Raw genomic sequence first — 20,080 nt, 5'->3', positions numbered from 1 at the left:
ATTTTTTTTATATACTTTAAAGGTCAGAGAATGATATATAAGATGAAAGATTGTTTGTTGAAGATTCGATGAAGTCTTTATCCAAGTTTATATGGAAAATCAAAAACCATTTGAGAAAACTGAAGCAATTTATTATAGAACTCAATTTGAATTCAAGAACAACAACGATCACAAACACAAATGTAAATAGACACAAGAATTATGTGATTTGATCAAATTGATCTATGTACGTTCATGTAAATATATAATCGCCTTCAGTTACTCGGGCTGCCCAATTAACAACATTAACCGCGTCAACTCTAGTTGATTCAAGTTGAGCCTCTCCAACTCTGTATGTTTCTTCCGGCTCGAGTTTCTTTCGGCTCGAGGTTCGCGACTTCTTACGCTGCTTGTCCAACTCTAACGTTTTGTCCACACTCTAGTTGTTTGCCCGATTTATATTTAAAATGAAAATAATATTTTTTAAATGAGTAAAATTAATTTGGAGATTCGTCTCACAAAATTGACACGTAATATAGCTTTATAGAAATTTTGTGAATAAAATAAATCCAGACTTACGGCCATGGCTAAAAAGAATAATTCCTTTTGTTGTTCTAGTTGCATGGTTTTTTTTATATCACTTTATTTTTTTCGTCAAATTGTTAAATATTAAACTTTTATATGTTGGAAATATGTATTTTTCATTTATAAAACTAAGCACAAGCTATATCAATCAAAATGGGGAAAAAAAAAACTAATTAAGTTTGTGATTATCTCTAATTGAATTGCTAATATAAAATTTTCCTAAATAGAAATAATATTTATTTTTTGAAAGGGAAAAAATATTTAATTTTAATTTAGTTAGATTAACCATATTTGGGTGTTTAGTACATCACCTCGTCACGTGACCAATCCACGGCAGCAGACCAAACCCCAAAGTAAAACCTCTTTTTTCTTGCTGATTACTTATATAATAAATATTTTACCTGTGCACCCGCTGTCTCTTTCTTTTGCAGATTCTTTTCACCCTCACACTCTCTAAAGAGCGTTTCTTTTTTCATCTTTTGTCCTTATTTTTCACGTACTACAATGCAATTATCTGCGCAATTAGCCAAGCAGTCCACTCTCCACACGTTTCACACACGCACCGATGATAATTTCAAACAGTGTTTTGTACAGTGACGGATTGCACAACAGTCTTCCCCTTGTTACTTGAAACCATGTCACTATTCAACTTCAAGTGGAGTTTTTGGTAAGAAAACGGATAATAAACCCAAAAACAAGAGGGGCTGTCTCTTTTCTTTAGCGCTTCTTTCTCGTTGACGCTTATTTTTCCTGGTCAAACTTTGCAGAAGGATATAAAATTTACAGTGTGTGACGGGTACTGTTCTTTATTTATTTATATTATTTATTTATTTGGTGTTATTTTAGCGGTGGGGGTGAGTATAAAGAGAGAGGGTATTGCAGCAGCACCTGATGCAGATGCATCCCATGATGGCAGCCTATTACCCCAGCAACGTCACTACTGATCATATTCAACAGGTTTTCTTTTTGCATTCCATTCTTCCTAGCTCCCCTCCGTTTTTTCTTTGCTCTTTCTCTGTGTTTTCTGTTCAGTTTTGGCATTTCTGCAGAAAATCTGATTTGTTTGGTATTTCTGACTAACTTTGGTAGCAGAAATTTTTTGATGAATGGGTATCTTTTCTTGGTTCATGGGGTCTGATGTTTCTTCATGAGTCAATACCAGATGGCCAGCTATCATCCTTGTGTGTGATTTCTGATAGGGATGGGTGTTTGATTGCTTGTACTGTTTCGCTAGCCTGAAAATTGTCATCTTTTTTTGGGTATGATATTGTTGACATAAATCACTTCATCCTAAAGTTCTTGGGGGGTTATGTGTACCATTTTCATTCTGGGATTTTATTTTTCCCTTTTTCTTTATTAGCATCAACTGTGTACCTATAGGGTTTGCTCTTTGACCCTTAAAACTTTGTGCGTGCTTTTAATAGGGTTTATTAATAAATCTTGCTAGAAAGATGGTATCTTTGGATGCAATTTTTGGGTTTCGATTTGGTGGTTGGGAGAGAGTTGTGAGGAATTCTTTTTGTTCATTTTTTGTCCTTTTGCTTTGTTCTTGATATTCCTTTAACAAACCCTACGCAGTGATTTTATGTACATATTCTATTTTTAACCATGTGGTGTTCTTCTGTGGGATTTTACATTTTGTGCTTTTGGTATTCTAGGTGAGTTTTCCCCATTTCTAACCATTATGCTTCTGGGGAACATAACCATTTCTCGATTATGGAGTATTATTATAAGTATTGCCAAAGTAATTTACTGACCGCAGTATTAATTTATTCCACATGTCCTTGGGAGGATTTTTTTACATAGTTTATGATGTGCTTATTTGTTATCTCATGTGTTCTTTCCTTCCCCCAAACACACACACACACACACACACGGTATCAAATTATTATGAACCCTTTCCTCACATTTGTTTTTTGCTGTGTCTATTTTGCCATTCTACTTGCATGCAAGTGTTAGTTGAGCATGTATTTTAACTTCGTTTTTCTGAAGAAAGCTATTTTTTTTAATGTTATGCAGTATCTGGATGAAAACAAATCACTGATTCTAAAAATTGTCGAGAGCCAAAATTCTGGAAAGTTGAGTGAGTGTGCAGAGTAAGTGAAGGAGTACTCGTTTCTTTTGTCTTGGTAATTTTGTATCATTTTTACTTTAATTGCATGATTTACTAGAATATTTAGTATATGGTGACCTCTCGGTTCTCTTATTTTGTGACGATGGGATCTGGGATTATTTGGATACTGTGTGTAAGATCCTTTGAAGAAACATCAAGATAAATTAATATTTTCTTGGGTTAAGATGAAGATTTTAACATGATAGTGGACGTTTGCAAGAAGCTTCAGATGTGTGCAATTATGTTTTTTGTAAACCTGAGTTCATTGTATTTAGTTCTATGGTTCCACATTGATAATTATTTTTTACTATATATCCCAATTTTGAACACTTGTATTGACAACATTTATCCATAAAAAACAAAATATTGTGCAGGCTTTTTATCAGATAAACCTCCCTCTCCCTCCTGCTTGATCACACTGAAGGTTGAAAAAAAGAAAATTTTGAAGTGATTCTGTAAAATCATGGTTAATTTTTAAAGAAATTTGAAGTTTGAACTTCTGGTTAACAAGTCTTCGCCTTTGCAGTCAGCTTAAGTACTGGCATGGTTTTGAAAACAAGTGTTTCAATAGGCATGCTACAATTTTACTTTGTCTTAAGAAAAAGTTTATAATTTTTTAGGACGTGCATGGCTTTCCAGTTTGCATTTTCGCGGCATTCTTTCTTACTTAAGTCCGTGGCCCTATTCATGTTGATTTCTATTGTTAAAAATGTTTGGTGGTTGCTGAATAACCGCAGAATGTTCCCTCGGCAATATATGATCGAAATCCGTTCTGTACTACACCAGGTTTTTTTTACCTATTTATGTAAACCAACTATAGGCACATCATTTTGTTTCAAATCCAAAATGTATAATATAAGTAGCCGTAGGAATGTAGTTGACATATGAAGCAGATTACCACACTTGAAAGTTCAACTTGACTAGCATTGTTCGCTTTTTTGTTTGGAAAGGATGCTTGAGAAATACAAAATTTATTTACTTACGTTTTCCATTTGGAAAATTTGCCAAAATTTTAACGCTTTGGAGTGTATCTGCTTTTAGCACATGGATCCGGCCGCTTGCTTTGGCTGTGGCAAGTGTTCCTTAACCGCTGAAATTGGCACCAGGCCCATTGCTTCTCTACTGAATGCTGCCTCTACCGGTGTTAAAATACTTAAAATAACGAGTTCTCCTTTTGTGGGTAGTCTGAGAGTCGTGATATTTTGAGAAGTATTATGGTTGAATATTTGCTTGATTGCGTATTTTTCAAATCTTGTAGGAACCAAGCCCGGCTGCAGAGGAACTTGATGTATCTCGCTGCCATAGCGGATTCACAACCTCAACAACCAACCATGCACTCTCAGGTGCATGACTAGGTTTCCCGTCCCTGATCGAATTAATGTCATTTACAGTTTGTATTAAATAGTTGCATCATAACTCGGGTGTTGCAGTATTCTGCTGGTGGGATCATGCAGCCTAGTGCACATTACCTGCAGCAGCAGCAAGCTCAACAAATGACGCCACAATCTCTCATGGCTGCACGCTCCTCGTTACTTTATGGGCAACAGCAGTATCCCACCCTTCAACAGCAGGCCTTGCACAGCCAACTCGGTATGAGCTCTGCAGGAAGCAGCGGTCTTATGCTCCAAGGTGAGCCCCATACCACTGTTGGCCTTGGCAGCCTTGGTGGAGGGTTTCCGGATTTCAGCCGTGGCAGTGGTAGTGATAACCTGCTAGCCACTGGACGTGCTCTCGCCGTTGGTAGCAAGCAAGAAATTGGGAGCCATTTGTCAGCCGAAGGGCGCGGAGGAGATGGGGGTGATACCATTTACTTGAAAAGTTCTGATGATGGAAATTAAGGTAAGAAAACGTTGACGAATGAACTTTAGAATGTGTTATTAGGTCTTGGTAATATATATCCTTGTGTCATTGAAACTTGGATTGGTGTTTGCTTATGGACTTGTAATCTTCTATAGTAGAAGAATTCTATTTTGGTGTCAAACTTTGAATTCTCTCGAGTACTTTTGGTGATGTAATGTGGTGTAAATTCATAGTTTTAAGTATCAAGTGCACGATGTTTATGCCTCCAATTTTTAAAGTTCGGAGCCATCTGCTTCATCCTTGAATCCTCCTTTCCAGTTTATGGATACAAAAACAGTATCACAATTCACAGACCACATGATTTCTTTTGTTTTGTTTTTCTTTAATCGTGCTATATAATGTTTAAAATGTATGTATTTTTATGATCAAGATAGAGTGAAATATGTTTTTGTTGATGCACGCATTATGTATATGCATGAATCAGCTAAAAACCTTCCACGACAAATTGACAGTGTATGTATGAAAGGTTATTTGAAAATTGCAGAAATATCATAATATTAAAAAGGGCTGCTTGGTGAAAAATCTATTGTCTTCCAGTTATTATTCTTGACTGTGGAGAGTTTGAAAATGTGAATTTTTTTCGTTTACGATGAAAATTTCACAGCTTTAACCTTGAAATGAAGTGTACCAAGTTTAATGTTAAATATTGTTATAAATATTTACCTTTTTATATAATTAAAATCTATTTAATTATATATTATTCAATAGTAAAACAATATTTTAAATATATACTTTGGGATGTTCATTGGTCGGTTCGGTTTTTTTATTGAAATGGTTCGGTTATTTTGGTCGGTTATTTCGGTTTTGATACAATTATTTAAATTAATAAGATAAATATATTGTTTTGGTATAATTATTTAAATTAATAAGATAAATATATTGTAAAATATAATATGTTATATTTTTACACGATTTTTTAGTAAAACATTTAAATATAAAGTTAAATAAACTAAATAAAGAACAATTAACTAAATATTATTCAAAATAATTCATAATTCATTCGCTGATATCATCTCAAAATATATATAATAAAAATAAAATTATTAATTTAATGAAATTTCGGTTTTTCGATCGGTTCAGTTTTGACATATATAATCCGAAATCGAACTAAATAAATTTCGGTTTTAACATTTATAACCGAATTATAAAATTCGATTTTCGGTTCGATTCAATGTTCGATTTTTTCAGTTTAGATTTTCGATTTTTTCTGTTTTAGATGTATGAACGCCCATATATATACTCATGGAATTCGAACGTTTAAAGCTAGTACAAATAATGAATTGCCCACATTTATTTCCTGATTCAAAGCAATATTTTAGCAGTGTACTTTGTCAACAGACAAATTGTGTCGCGTTCTATTATGTCAATTAATAATTGGAAACAAGAATCGAATAAGTGGTTAGAGCTATCAATAATCCAAATTATTACGAACAAAAAATGACGTCCTCTGCGTGAAAGTAAGTCAATTCTTTCAAATAAGATTTTCGTCTTCTTTTTTGTTGTCTCTTTTCGACAATGCTTTAAGAATTTTTTTAACGATATCAATGGGTTTTTTTTTATACTGCATACACTTCTTCTTTTTTTTTTTTTTTTTTTTTTTTATTTATAAAAGAACATAGTTGATGTTAAGCTTAATATATTTTCGGGAAGAATAATGATATAAAATGAAGTTTCTTTTTTGTTTGTTTTCTTTTGTTTTTTTCCCGATTGGAAGGATTATATATTGTTTATTAATATCTAGCCCCACATGTTCTACGCTTTCTTCTGTAGTGTATAACTAATGATAAAGATGTATAAAGAGTATTTTATTGATTGGAACTAATTAGAATTCGGAAAAAAATATTTGGATCAGTTTAGACATTAGGAAGAAATTTATATCTGTTCAATGATCTGGGATTCTCGGGGTCGAAGTGTACTATGCGAGCCGAGAACTAACTGTTGATTTAGAGAATTGATCTCAATTGTGCATAGCACAGCACGAGAGCTCCACGTGATGCAACGACTCTATATTCTAGTTGGTTTACAGTAAATTTTGGTATTTGTTGTCACGTTTCATTTTTTCACACACACAGAGATATATGTATATATATGTATATTATTAGTGTTACGTAGGACATAATTAGGAACGTAGATATATCGACAATCACATCTTCCTGTCGTGTGCAGCAGAAGAAAAACGAGCAGGAGGCGTGCCAATGGAAAATGACATTCACGAAACATTGTTAAAGAAAGCCGAAGTGAAAATCCATGGGAACGAGGAAGAGAATCTTAAGCATAAGCTATGGAATGAAAGCAAAAAAATGTGGATCGTGGCTGGCCCGGCTATATTCTCTCGTTTCTCGACGTTTGGCGTGAACGTCATCAGCCAGGCGTTTATTGGACACATCGGTGCTACCGAGCTTGCTGCCTTTGCTTTGATTATCACCGTCTTAGTCAAATTTACTAATGGATTACTGGTATATGATCCTCTGTGAGTTTCTATAAGAAACAGGAAAAATAGCGGTAACTTTATACTATTTTGTTTGATATATATGCAGTTGGGTGCTGCTAGCGGATTGGAAACTATATGTGGGCAAGCTTATGGTGCGAGACAGTATCACATGCTTGGGATATATCTTCAAAGATCATGGGTTGTTTTACTCTTAACATCGACTTTGATGCTACCGGTTTTCATTTTCGCTGGCCCGATTTTTAATGCTTTAGGACAGGACGAAAGTATTGCGAACATGGCGGGAACTATTTCTGTTTGGTTCATCCCCGTGATATATTCTTACATCTCGTCGTTTAGCTGTCAAATCTTCCTACAATCACAGAGCAAGAACATGATTATCTCTTATTTGGCTGCTTTTTCTTTATGCATCCATGTTTTTCTGTCATGGCTTTTGACAGTCGAATACAAGCTCGGAATCGCTGGTGCCGCCGTATCCACTATTTTGGCATACTGGATCCCCAATATTGGCCAACTTATATTTATAATGTGCGGAGGATGTAAAGAAACGTGGAGAGGTTTTTCGATCTTAGCTTTCAAAGATCTTTGGCCTGTGGTCAAGCTTTCTTTGTCAGCTGGTGCCATGGTCTGGTTAGTTTTTTCTTCTCGGCCAGTTTTAGTCAGATTTGCAGCATTAATCCACGATTCTCATGCAGATGGTTTTTATATATTCAGTTTATTCTAGGCCCTTAATCCACAGTTCTTAACTATCTGTTTCGTTTATTGGAGGCAGTCTTGAAGTCTGGTACAATTCCATACTGATTCTCTTGACAGGAAACTTGAAAAATGCGGAGGTTGAAATTGACGCGCTATCAATCTGGTAGAACTAGCTTTTCCCTGATTCTGTATTTATATATATACATATTTCCAGTCAGACTAGAAACTCTAGAACTTGCTATATGTTACTTCTTGCAGTCTCAATATCAATGGGTGGGAGATGATGATATCTTTTGGTTTCTTGGGTGCAGCAAGGTACCATGATTTGTTTTTGTATCTGCTCTATAATACCTCGTGGAAATTGATTTCACTTTCCCTACTTCTATTCTTTACTTGTAGTGTTCGTATCGCGAATGAGCTCGGAAGGGGAGACTCTAAAGCAGCAAAGTTCTCGATTGCAGTGATAGTCCTCACATCATTTTTGATCGGTCTCGTTCTGTCTATAGTTTTCTTCTTCTTGCGAGGACATCTAGCTTACATATTCACCGATAATCATGAAGTAGCATCGGAAGTGGCTCGCTTGTCCCCTCTTCTTGCATTCTCCATGCTCACCAACAGCGTTCAGCCCGTTCTTTCTGGTAAACTTACTTGTGACGACCTTATCTATATATAATACATCATTCATCGTCTCATTTTTCGAACAAAAAAAATAAATAAATGCAACATTCACAGGGGTTGCGATTGGCGCCGGATGGCAGAGCACTGTAGTATACGTTAATTTGGGATCCTATTACTTGATTGGAATCCCTCTTGGAGTTGTTCTTGGTTATGTCATCAAATTACAAGTTGAGGTTAGTTACACTCAGTTCATAATATATACTTGGTTTTTATGGGCAATATTTAATCGGAAATTAAAGTATTTTGTCATTCAATACAAGATATATTTTAAGTGATAAAAGTTTTCTTGTTTTACAGGGTGTTTGGATTGGAATGTTGACCGGCACACTTGTCCAAACTATCATACTCGTTATAATTACTTGCAAAACTGATTGGGATGCACAGGTACTTGTTTATTATTATTGGTTGATTCAAAATTTTTTTTGAAATCTCGATTTCTTTAGTGTTTCATTAGATTCTTTCCTTCTCAACATTTTTTCTTCTTATTTGGTAGGTAATTATAGCTAAAACACGAGTTAACAAGTGGTTTGTGGATATTGAGCCTAAAAACAATGGATCAGAAGATGCATGAAGGAGGAAGATCACATTTGATTAATCAATATCTTAGCAGAGGCATCTTACTAGAAATGTCCGAGTTATCACTGTTAATTTATGTTCCATGTTTATCTGTTAAATCAATGCGTCATTTGCTTAATTGGTAAAATGACTGGTGAACATAGATCACACATAAGTTCATGCTAGAGAATGAGTCCGCTATTTCGTGTAGTACACTAAAATCTGTTGGTCCTTTTTTTCTTTTCAGGAAAAATCTATTTGTCGATTTGATAATATTGGAAAACTATAAACTTGAAACACAGATGTGCAATTTAAATATCATGATGTTTTTTTATTTCCATAAAATATCCAAACAACTTCATTAATTTCATCTAAAATAATAAGAAAATTACATGTCTTAGTTTATAATTTTATGAAATTTAAAAAACGGGCAAAGCTCAACTGAAAAGATAACAGATGAAGCAAAAGTTTCATAATTAAGAAAAAAATCATCCTTGGGAGTCTTGTTAAATTTAATACAAGCCCTGTTTCAGTTTTTTTACCCTACTTACATACCTACACTCGCACATGCTTTGTATGATACTTTTTACTCATAAACTACATTAAGCAAAGACGAAGAAAATGGGATGATACATTTCTTATTCAAATCATGGGCTGTTTATTTTTTTAATGTTTGAATACCATCAAGAAAAAAGCGCACCACAAAATTTTTAGTTTGATCTTTAGGGAAGTGAGATCCCCCTTACACACCTCTTCACAATATGTGAGCTAAGGGCAACAGGAGTCCACACCGATGCTGTACATGTTACAGAGCTAACAAAATTAAATAGGGGCAAGACACAAGTCTCGGACCTAAACATCGTATCAATGCTGCATCTATTGAAACTCCTCGATCTTGGCGATAATGAATTTGGAAATATGACGCTCACAGAGAAGCCGAAACGTCAGTCATAAGGGCGATTCACTTCCATATTTGAGTGTTCTCTTCACGGCCAGCACGGAAAGTCTATTAGTTAATAAAGTACCTGATGTCAAAGATCCTCCGTGCACTGCATGTACACAAGACAATGAAACAAAGAATTTGAATTATTTATATCCATTACTGATGCACAAACACAAGAAACCACATGCTGTCGATAGAGGTACCATGATCTCAGAGATATGAAAATAAGTAGAAATTCAATAAACAAGCTTGAGGTGAATTTTACTTGAAGCGATTTCGAGAATATTTTTGTCAAACCAAGTAGTTCCAGAAGTGGAATCACGTTTTAAAATACACCAGATAATAGACATCTAAACATTTCAAATGAATCCCACCAAAAGTCTTAAATCCATTTTGAGAATTGAATATTTTATATAGTAGTTGAGCACAAAATGAAAAGAGCAACCATTGGTGTTGTAGATTTTTAAATCATTATATATACAATAATACAAACTAAAAGTAAATGAAGTGTATTTTCCTACCATGGCATTTAAATGTTCCCACATCTTGTCAGAATTATCGAAATAATAACTTGTTATTTAAGGACAGACTAAAGGAGGAACTGGTAGGCAGAAAAATGATAAAGAACTAAAATAAATCGGTCCAAGGACATATGGGATATGTGAGAGCAAGAGATACTCTATTATGAGTACTTCATAGAAGAAGGATCATCCTAAAGCAATTCGTTACGGGACAATAATTGAAATTAAGATGGAGAGTGTGAAAGGCCATTTCCCAAAGAAAGAATGCCAAAATGGAGAATAAATTGATTGCCCATTAAGTTGTATTCATCAGAAATAAAACCTTGGTTAACATAACCAAGAAGAATAAGGATAATCTCAAATAGCATCGGTCAGTAACCACCAACTCAAATAACACTAGAATGTCCTCTCACGCCATTCAACAACCCATGCTTGGAATGAGCGGGCGAGTACGTATGGAAAAGAAAGACAAGAATTGACAACAGAATATAGTGCAAGTATGTGTTCTTCAATCAAAGGAATGTTGAATTAACACTAGAACCCTAGAATTATTGAGATACAATGCAAAACAAAAGCATCATAACAGCAAAACCCGGAATGGTGAGAATGTGTACCTTCAAGTCTACCTGCAGCTTTTAGATTTATTTTGATATTTACAGCTCTCCATATGAGAGGCGACCAATAAATCCAATTTCACTATCCATAATGCAACTGCAGAATAGGTATGTGGCACGGTTGAAAAGTCTGAAAATATGTAGTCTTGGATGCAATAGGAACCAGAAGAATTATCATTTTGATAAAACCAATCTTCTTTGATGGCAGTAACAAAATCAGCAAGAACCTGAAACATTGTAAAGCGGAAGAATTTTATAATTATAGCATTCTGAAAGCAAATATCTATTAGGGAAGAAAGTATCAGATGCATCCCCACCTGTAAAAATTCTGCTAAACTCGAGGCTCGTCGCAACCTATTGGCCCAAAGATTGTGAGCAGATCTCTTCCAAGAGCCAAAAAAGGCATCTTCAGGTACAACTGACTGCAAAGTCATTCATTTGCTTAAAGTATGCATAAAATTTTGCCCAACCATTTGCATTGCTAATCTCATATTAAGACAAATTCAAGCTGCAAGAAACTAATATTTGCTTCCAACTAAACCTACAAATAAAACAAGGATATGTTGCTCCAAAAGCAAGATAAACTGCTTAACCTGCTAGAATGATCAGTATAATCTAAGCAGTCTATGGCCAGGTCTCAGTGTCTTCCCTGAACAAGGTATGTCATAATTACCCATCAGAAGCACTGTGTGCTACAAAAGGAAGTCCCTTGTTATGGGAAATTACTAAGTTTAACCTACACAACCTTCCATTAAATGCACGTGCCCACAAATAATGAAAGAATTTATGAACTACTTCAAACAAGTTAACAAGCAGAGCAAGACAGAAATTGAGAAATAGATGCGTCGAATTTTTTACAATGGATCTTCATATTAAACAGTCGGGTTGATTACATCCTTAGAAAACATCTTGGGTATACACTCGAGTCATTGAGCAGTGTGTAAGCCCAAATTGGTTTCCGTCACCTTGAACACAGAGATATGTACAAAATGATGAATCTACAGAATCTGCTCATAAAACTAACGGTTTTCAAATCTCAAATATACATGATGAAATTAAGTTGCAGGTAATCCACAAACTGTTGAGGTGTGTCCAACAAGCAGGCTCATGCCAATAGAAATAAGTATAATATCATTGATTGTGTTTCACTCATGTGCATCCTTAATAAAAAACAAAAAATTTAGCTTTACAAATGCCCACCTCGATCGCATGGATTGCAGCTTTGAGTGCCTGCAATTGGGAAGATAGAACTCTTGGTCGTCGGCATTTACTAGCATCACTTTTGACTTGACATAGTGCGTAATGAATTGCATATCTCTCTTCTAGATCAAAATCAAGCTCAAATGTGGTATGGCAAATTCTACAATGCTTTTCCTCTCGCCAGTATAAGTCATGGCATTGATCACATCTTCTGAGTGAATCAAGATATGCCTTCTTCATATTTTTAACGGTTTTGAGTTTATAGTAAAATGACTTCCACAGATATACATCGAAAGCTAATGAAGGACCTGATATCTCAGTCTGTCCTCCTTTCACCGCATCTTCAATTAGAGCACCAGTAGAAGAAGGAAGATTATTTGAGATTTCATTCAAGTTTAAATGGTTGTCTACGTCAGACACCGGTGAGGTACTAGATTCCCTGCAAGTATTAATTTCAGATTGATCAGAAGGGACAAGCTTCCCGTTTTCAACATCACTGTGTGTACTAGACATTGCTCGGAAAAGAAATGCTTCTCGTTTCTCCAAAGATGCCAGAAGCTGGGCCTCCCTGGCACCTCTACGGTTCAAAGTCAACATCAAAGTGCACAAAGCCTGAAATCAGATGACAAACAAGCAGAGAAGTAAATCGAACCCAATCATGAAAAATATTAGTGTTTTAATTTATTTAAGGACAGAAAGCAACAAAGTTCACCTCTCGCGTATCAATCACCTCCCAGTGGCCATCTTCAGAAGATTCAAAGTAAATCCTCCTGTGTCCAGGATCTGATTCATCACAAGGCCCCAAGAACAGCCAGTATCTATTGTACCTACGATCAGAACCGAGAAAGATAGACTGCATAGGATGTATATAGCCATCTACTTCGAATTCCTCCGCAATCATTTTCATGTTTTCGTACTTTTCTTCATCACTGATATTTGACATGGTAACCAAAGAATCAATAGGATTCTCTGATGTACCAACACCAAGGTTACAGAGTGTTTGCCCACAACTTCCTGATAGCGCAAGCAAATTACACTGCTTCGTGGTCGATCTCTTTATTTTTGCTCCAGAACCGTAAATATTGATATTTTGAGAACATTCCGCAATTGTTGTGAAAGGATCCTGCAGGAAAAGGGGAAAGTGCGTTTTTCGTACAAGTTTCTTCGATAAAACTGTTTTCCCTCTGATTGTGTTGCGATATTTGGTAAAATGTTGTTTGATCTCTTAAAGGCTTCCATCATTTAAGCACAGACAAAGATAAACAAAAACAAGCATATTTTACTTATCAATTAATAAGACAAAATAACTTTCTATCCATTGCATCCTAAAAAGTCAGGCCATGTTATGATTAGAGTGCCTGAGGATTTTGTGCAAATAATCATATAGTTACACGTTTGAAGGGATAGTCATTTAACAGCTGCAATAGCAAAGTAAAGGCAACAATAAAATACAATATATCAAACTCTGAGGAGTGACTGACCGATAAGGACAGGCATAAACTTTATTAAAAAAGAAGTGTGAAACAATCTGAGGGATTACCTCCATTCTGACAGTGGATCCACCACTAAGTAGATCAATCAATGCGGACAAGGCACTAAGCCTCTCATCAATGTTTAAATCTGAATATTCACCCTCCATGAGTCCTAACAGCCACACTTCTCCTGTATAGCTCTCATCAATTTCATTGTGCATTATCAACATTTCAGATTGATTTTTATAAACACTTTCCCTGGGTTCAAATGGACTGGAATCCCTAGACCCATGCTCAGAATCATTCTCATCGTCTTGTACAATACTGACTTCAGAAATATCGTCTACACTCCCAAAGTCTTCAGAACCAGATGGGCAGTCTTCACATTCTTTTGCAGCAGCATTGATCCGTAAACGATATCCAGACAAGGAAATCTTTTCAAACAAAGTGACGTCACCCGACAGAGCTAAGGTGATTAAGTTTTCCAGGTCATTTGATGTATCCCCAAATCTCAACTCAACAATCTGCAAAGAAAGACAAATAATCGCACTTAAGAGCCAAAATACCTAATTATGCTGATATTTTTCACTCTATCCAACAGGAAAATTAATGCTTGCTTATATCATGGTTATATACAAACTTACAGATGAACATTGTGCCAATTCTGAGACTTTCATCCCACTGTTTCCTCGGTTCAACAAAATATAGAATAGTTCTCCCTTCAATGTACCACGACTTAAGGAGTACTTTTCCATTAGGTCAACTTCCTACAGAGCAAAAACAAGTAAGATTAAGATAAAACAAAATGCATTCAAGCAGATAAAGGTTCATAAGATATGTGGTCTCTTACAAAACAAAGTAAATGTCGACAAGTTACGATGCTCCATGTCCAAATTGCAAGAAAGGTATATATACTAGTCCCGCATGGACGTGTTGCGTGCATGTCCAACCAATTTTTTTACATAAGCACTCTAGTTAAAAAATATTGAACTTAAATTGAAAAATTAAAAATAAAATTTGAATTTTTCTGACTTTCAACAAGTTTTTTAGATTTTTTAAACATTTAATTTATAATGCAAAAAGAAGAAATAGGGAGACTAAAAAAGAAAGAGTGGTATTTTGAGGATCATCAGCTATACTATTTTGTTTATTATGGCTCGAGTATTATATATAGCGTATGTTACACACACACACACACACTCTTTTGAGGATCCTAAACTATACTATTTTGTTTATTATGGCTCAAGTGTTATATATAGAGTACGTACACACGTGTGTGTGTGTGTGTGGTGTGCATAGGAGAAAGAATAATGTGGCAATTCATTATCATAAATTAGGTCTGATCATGCCAGGGTATAAGTAAAACCTTGTTGCTAACTTCCTTAGGTTCCATGCTGAGCTTCGGACCAAAACCAGCAGTAACCAATACTTGACGAAGTATTTCTGTCCATGTAAGGAGGTTTAATGAATTCTGCCACAACTCTAGAACAGATGTGCGACGTTCGAGCTGACAAAAAGTGAAGGACATAAGGTTAATATTGCGACACTACAATCATGTCAGATTAATTAACTAGTTTTGACAGTAGTAATCACCCAACATTTAATCCGTACAACATTGATCCAATTATGCTTTTGGTTGTTAATCTAATAGAGCAGAATCAATTCAGCCGACAGCCACTTCTTCAAGTAGGATGCATAAGTATAACAAGCAAATTATTCGAAAACACATTTTGTAGAACTGAATCAGCACAAACATCACAAGGGGTTTGCTATGCTTAAACATAGCCCAACTCACCGAATGAAGTAAACGCAAAAACTTGCCATTTTTGCTGGCATGAGAAAGAAATCCTCTACCGAGCTCCTTATCAGCATCTTTCAAAAGTAGCTTCAGAAGGGCCAAATGTACTTGCCCAAGTAACAAGGAATCCTGAAAACCAGAAGGAGAGTACAATGAAAACCAGGAAAATTAAATTGAGAGACCTATGGACTTAAATATACCACGTTAAATACTAATAAACAGAATATTGCAGTGACATCAAATTACCTTATCATGAAAGGCATGTGCAAACTCCTCTAATGTGAATGAATACACACTGATTGTGCAAGCATACGTACAAAGAAACTGGAAAACCTTCAAATAAAAATCAGAAAAAAATTCGTAAGAACTGGTGTGCAAAGTCTTATTTGTGGAAATATCAAGAAAATAATTTTTACATCAATGTGAGAGAGTAGATAAAGCAGGAAGGTGATCACAAACAGAAAAATAATCGGCAGACTTACTTTGTTTAAATTATCAGCATCCATTGTTATACATAATACCAAAGTTCTAAAATTCGTTAGGCGCTAGTCGGGTGCCAGAACAGTGCGGACTCCACGTTATCAATAGACTTGTAGTGGTTCTTAGAATAAATTTCAGCCCAAACTTTGTTAAAATCCAATTAACGTCTGGTTCATTCCTTATGCTTCTTCAGCTTAAGGCGGGTCAGGATAATAAACAATGCAAGTCTTTAGGGTATGGCTCGATTTTCTTATGTGCGCAGAAGTAAGCTGACAACGAAGATGAGACTGGTATGTTATGGCAAGCGCAAGCCAACAAATCGTGGTTTTAATTTGGCTTTCAATCCCAAAAAATTAAAAACAGAAACATATAATTTTTTCTCATGTAATGTTCTGGTTTAATTAGGATTTCAAAAATTAAAAGCCCAAAAAAAATTCTCAAAAAAACTATAAATGCCTAGGCCCGCTTAGGCGCCCCTGCCGCTTAGCAACTTTTCGGTGCTGTCGGACGGCCGCCTAGTCCGAGTTTTAGAACACTGCATAATACATATATAATATGCTGATAGTAACTAGGCATGTGGTTTAAGATGATGCTATAACCCTCTGCTAATTATTGTACATCTTATCCGAAGATTTCTATTTTCTACAAACTCAAGTTTCTATTAGCAATCACTGGGCTATGCTGTCTAACTTTCTTCAAGGCTTGACAGCTCAGTGAATCATAGAGAAAATTCTCTGAATATTGAAGATTCAGCAACAAGAAAAAATAGGAAAGCACAGCAATCTCCTGTTTCTTAAAGTTCTGGTAACTACTTCCCTTTGAAGAGAAAATAAGCTCCCTTCCAAGCTAGAACTAGAAGCACGGCTCTTTAACCCTCAAATTACCATTCACCACAATGATATGTAATATGAACAGATAAATGAGGATGCCGTAAGGTGCAATACTTACTGCCCTGCAGATAATATAATATGCAAAATATATTTACACATGTTACGTGTCAAGGTGGGTCATAATTTCCAAGATAATGAAATGTCTAAGAATTAATATATTTTATTAGTGTCTTGTCAAGAAAGAGAGAATTTATTTAACATAGATAAAAATTGAGCGAAACTTCACAATTTGCACCCATAGTCAACTGCAACATGAAATCATAATAGAATAAACTACTGCAGGTACCTTAAAAAGTTTACTCATAAGCTCTGGCGAGGACGCCCATGGTTGTATAAACAAGGGTGGCTTCATTGTCACAGAACTTGGAGGAAACTTGGCAAGCAAATCTATAAAAGTACTAACTTATTATAAGGATGAACCAACAGGCATATCAAATACAGTCTAACCAGAAATGTATTTACTGCAGCAAGGCAATGTTTTATTCAGTTTATGTAAGTAAAATATTGACAAATATTGTAAACAGTAAAAAGATTGGTAAGAATAACCTTTGCAAAGTGAGCAACCATGTGATCCATTGGTAGGGAAGTGTGCAGAACAGGGTAAAGGATTTGGTCCTGCCTGCAATTCTTGAAGCTCCAGTTCTTCATCATCAAGTAGGACTGCAAAATGTTCGATACTTTCTAGACATTTCACATCTTCAAGAGCAAGCTCACATTTTTCTTTACGAGGTTGTTTCTGTTTTTGGACTTTCTGGCATTCCACCTGGCGTTATAGAATGGTAAGTCTGAAACTATTGATCACTGAGCAGCCAAAAATGGGTGAATTTCCTAGTAAGATAAATGCAAAAGCTAGAGCATATTTTACCTTTCGACTTCTCATGGAAGTTTTCCTCCTAGCCTGTTCTTTGTTTGCTAATTTTCTCTACACACAGAATAATTGACTTTTATTGGGTTTTCAAGTGATATAAAATTCAAATATTTAGATAAATACAAATTCAATCAACTATCTTCACAGCACAAGAAAAAATGCATAATCATCACAGGAAAACTGTAAAAAGGTTGAATAATGAGCAAACCACAATAGTCTGTTGTCGCTGCAATCTTTTTTCCTTTTTTTGAATGGTGCTCTCGCTGAAATTAACACCATGTGGAAAATCTGTGGCATCGGGATTTGTCACTCGCCAACCGGTCATTAAACTTTTCCCTTTGCCATGTTTCTTCCCAGGAGCATTGCTTTTGGACATGAAACCTTTGCCCATGCCATGTTTCTTAATTGGAGCACCCTTCACAGACATTGGACCCTTTCCAGCACCATGCCTCTGCCCAAGTGAACTGTTCTCACAACCAACTTGGTAGCCTAAAGTGGAATGCATTGAAACCTAACAGCATAAAAAAAAATGTTGAATGAATATAGGTCAAAAACTGTGATCATTTCCTAAAATTCCCTGTTAAAAATTGTATTTCATACCTTTCTTTTTCTATGGGTTGAACGCCCATTCTCTTCATGATGAGGCTTTCGGCAATCTGGCCATCAGAGAATATAATCAAGAGAATGATTTTGACGCATTTCATAAATTTGTAATTTTGCAAAAGAGAGCAGCATGGCACAGATGTGGAGAACAGTTGATGCGATTTCAGAGATTGAACTAATTAGAAAAAATATCATTCTGCTTCTCACTTAGGACCATGCTCTCAGATGAACTCAGATACCGACATGCAGCTCCATCCTCCATGAGAATGCCAGCTCATTTTTTCTTCCACGTGATATTCCTAATCCAGCTCCACTATCTACAGTCTCATTTTTGTGACTAGCTCGTGTAAATAACAAAATTTATAAATTAAAATAGAATGGCTCCTTCCAAAGAAACACTAGTTGGGTTCAATTCACAAATAAAACATAGCTGGTGGTTCAATTCACAAATAAAACATAGCTGGTGACAATCTATGCGGTTCAAACTCCTAACGGGTAGATCATAGATGGCATGCCAAAAGTCAAAAAAGGAGTCAAAACTTGACTCATCCAAAGCCACTCATATACCTTAACATGAACAACCTCTTTAGGAGTCGGGAATCTAGACAAGAGGAAAAGGTATTAAACATTCAAAACCATACGTTTTTTTTTATCAACAAAGATTCAGCAGCATTTTATCATAAAATGAAATAAAAATATATTTTTTTTGAAAACAATCATTCATGTAACACGAAGTCAGCTCAGCAGAAAATAACAATGCGTTTTACAGCCAATTGATAAGTTAGTACGTTACTTCCTCGAGACCATTTTCAATTCACAGTAAGACAATAATTGGATTTCGTAATTCATTGTTTTCTAATCAGTCCACTAATCATTTTACGCTATGAACTACAAAATACCATCATCGACTACAAACAGCATCAGAAATGGGACTTTTAAGCACCTCCAAAACTCAGATTCACACCCGTCACAAAGATTAAACGAAAAAACAAAAGAATACAGATGCTCATGAATCTCTTACCGCGGAGAAAAGCATTCGAAGGAAGGGAATCAAACTGACCACCCAGCGTCGGACCATCCTTCCTGAAAATTTTCATCAAAATATGCTCCGGACTGTACAAAATCTCCTGAAGTCGCGTCCTATAATCATTTTCAGTCATGAAAATCTGCTGCCGATCATGCTTCCCGCTTTTTCTCTTCTTAGAATCATTTCCATCACAATTGAATCCATTTCCACATTCAGTAGAATCCTTCCGAATTGGCCTCTTATTAACCATGTTCAATTATTGAAATCCCAGCTCCTCAGCTCAATCGACCATCGGAGAAATGGATTAGCAGAAAGATAAGAAAAAGCTCAGTGTAAGAGTGACGAATGGATGACTGGGGTTTTAACTCGTAGGGTTTTGGGTTTCTTGCTCTAAAAATATGATTTCATATTTCCATTTTTTCTCATATTTAAAATATCTCCGGTTCTATTCGGCCGGTTCACGCATGATCCAATATTTAACCATTTCAATTTAAATATAAATTATATAAACTAAAGTAACCCAAGGCATTGTGGGTGTGTGTCCCGTCTCACCCTTATTATTAGGGATTACAAATTTCCAAGAAAAATTCGAAATTGGACGTGTTTGAGGATTTTTCAAATCATTAATAAGTGCACTATTTGAAATCACTAGAAATCACACTCGTGATATTATGCTATCGGAACCGATTTAATTGGTATGCTATTGGATTCGTTTGGTTCCATTATTTTATAATCCGGAACCGGTTAAA

General features: G+C 35.5%; 3 protein-coding genes across 8 annotated transcripts; 2 read left to right on the top strand and 1 right to left on the bottom strand.

The window, feature by feature from the left end:
* Positions 1 to 1,104: 1,104 nt before the first annotated feature.
* LOC140982199 (GRF1-interacting factor 1-like) lies at positions 1,105 to 4,719 on the top strand. 4 transcript variants are annotated; one of them, XM_073448620.1, is made up of 5 exons: positions 1,105 to 1,231; positions 1,411 to 1,521; positions 2,584 to 2,660; positions 3,936 to 4,020; positions 4,108 to 4,719. In XM_073448620.1, the coding sequence occupies exons 2-5, from the start codon at positions 1,456 to 1,458 to the stop codon at positions 4,513 to 4,515; spliced, it is 636 nt and encodes a 211-aa protein (XP_073304721.1). In that variant the 5' UTR covers positions 1,105 to 1,231; positions 1,411 to 1,455; the 3' UTR covers positions 4,516 to 4,719. The 4 variants fall into 4 exon arrangements, with proteins under 4 accessions (XP_073304721.1, XP_073304722.1, XP_073304723.1 ...); XM_073448621.1 differs by having other exon boundaries at positions 1,132 to 1,360; positions 1,447 to 1,521; XM_073448622.1 differs by having other exon boundaries at positions 1,133 to 1,360; positions 1,450 to 1,521.
* Positions 4,720 to 6,384: 1,665 nt separating this feature from the next.
* LOC140983110 (protein DETOXIFICATION 21-like) lies at positions 6,385 to 9,213 on the top strand. 3 transcript variants are annotated; one of them, XM_073450025.1, is made up of 9 exons: positions 6,385 to 6,551; positions 6,704 to 6,993; positions 7,075 to 7,616; positions 7,759 to 7,845; positions 7,941 to 7,997; positions 8,082 to 8,320; positions 8,415 to 8,533; positions 8,658 to 8,744; positions 8,854 to 9,213. In XM_073450025.1, exons 2-9 carry the CDS (start codon positions 6,733 to 6,735, stop codon positions 8,929 to 8,931), a joined length of 1,470 nt encoding a protein of 489 aa, XP_073306126.1. In that variant the 5' UTR covers positions 6,385 to 6,551; positions 6,704 to 6,732; the 3' UTR covers positions 8,932 to 9,213. The 3 variants fall into 3 exon arrangements, with proteins under 3 accessions (XP_073306126.1, XP_073306125.1, XP_073306124.1); XM_073450024.1 differs by having other exon boundaries at positions 6,385 to 6,562; positions 6,707 to 6,993; XM_073450023.1 differs by having other exon boundaries at positions 6,385 to 6,562.
* A 709-nt stretch (positions 9,214 to 9,922) lies between these two features.
* Positions 9,923 to 19,712, bottom strand: LOC140982768 (homeobox-DDT domain protein RLT3-like). Its single transcript, XM_073449460.1, has 16 exons — positions 19,326 to 19,712; positions 18,302 to 18,357; positions 17,910 to 18,212; positions 17,699 to 17,755; positions 17,380 to 17,596; positions 17,120 to 17,220; positions 15,710 to 15,796; positions 15,461 to 15,592; positions 15,032 to 15,172; positions 14,310 to 14,432; positions 13,734 to 14,189; positions 12,906 to 13,316; positions 12,194 to 12,805; positions 11,311 to 11,415; positions 10,994 to 11,220; positions 9,923 to 9,964 (listed from the first exon to the last, which is right to left on the bottom strand). Exons 1-15 carry the CDS (start codon positions 19,579 to 19,581, stop codon positions 11,002 to 11,004), a joined length of 3,276 nt encoding a protein of 1,091 aa, XP_073305561.1. The 5' UTR covers positions 19,582 to 19,712; the 3' UTR covers positions 9,923 to 9,964; positions 10,994 to 11,001.
* Positions 19,713 to 20,080: the final 368 nt, after the last annotated feature.

This window comes from Primulina huaijiensis, chromosome 8, assembly GCF_012295235.1.
Source record: "Primulina huaijiensis isolate GDHJ02 chromosome 8, ASM1229523v2, whole genome shotgun sequence".
NCBI classification, from domain to species: domain Eukaryota; kingdom Viridiplantae; phylum Streptophyta; class Magnoliopsida; order Lamiales; family Gesneriaceae; genus Primulina; species Primulina huaijiensis.
Note: the sequence above shows the minus strand (reverse complement) of the source record. Positions and strands in the feature narration are given on the sequence as shown.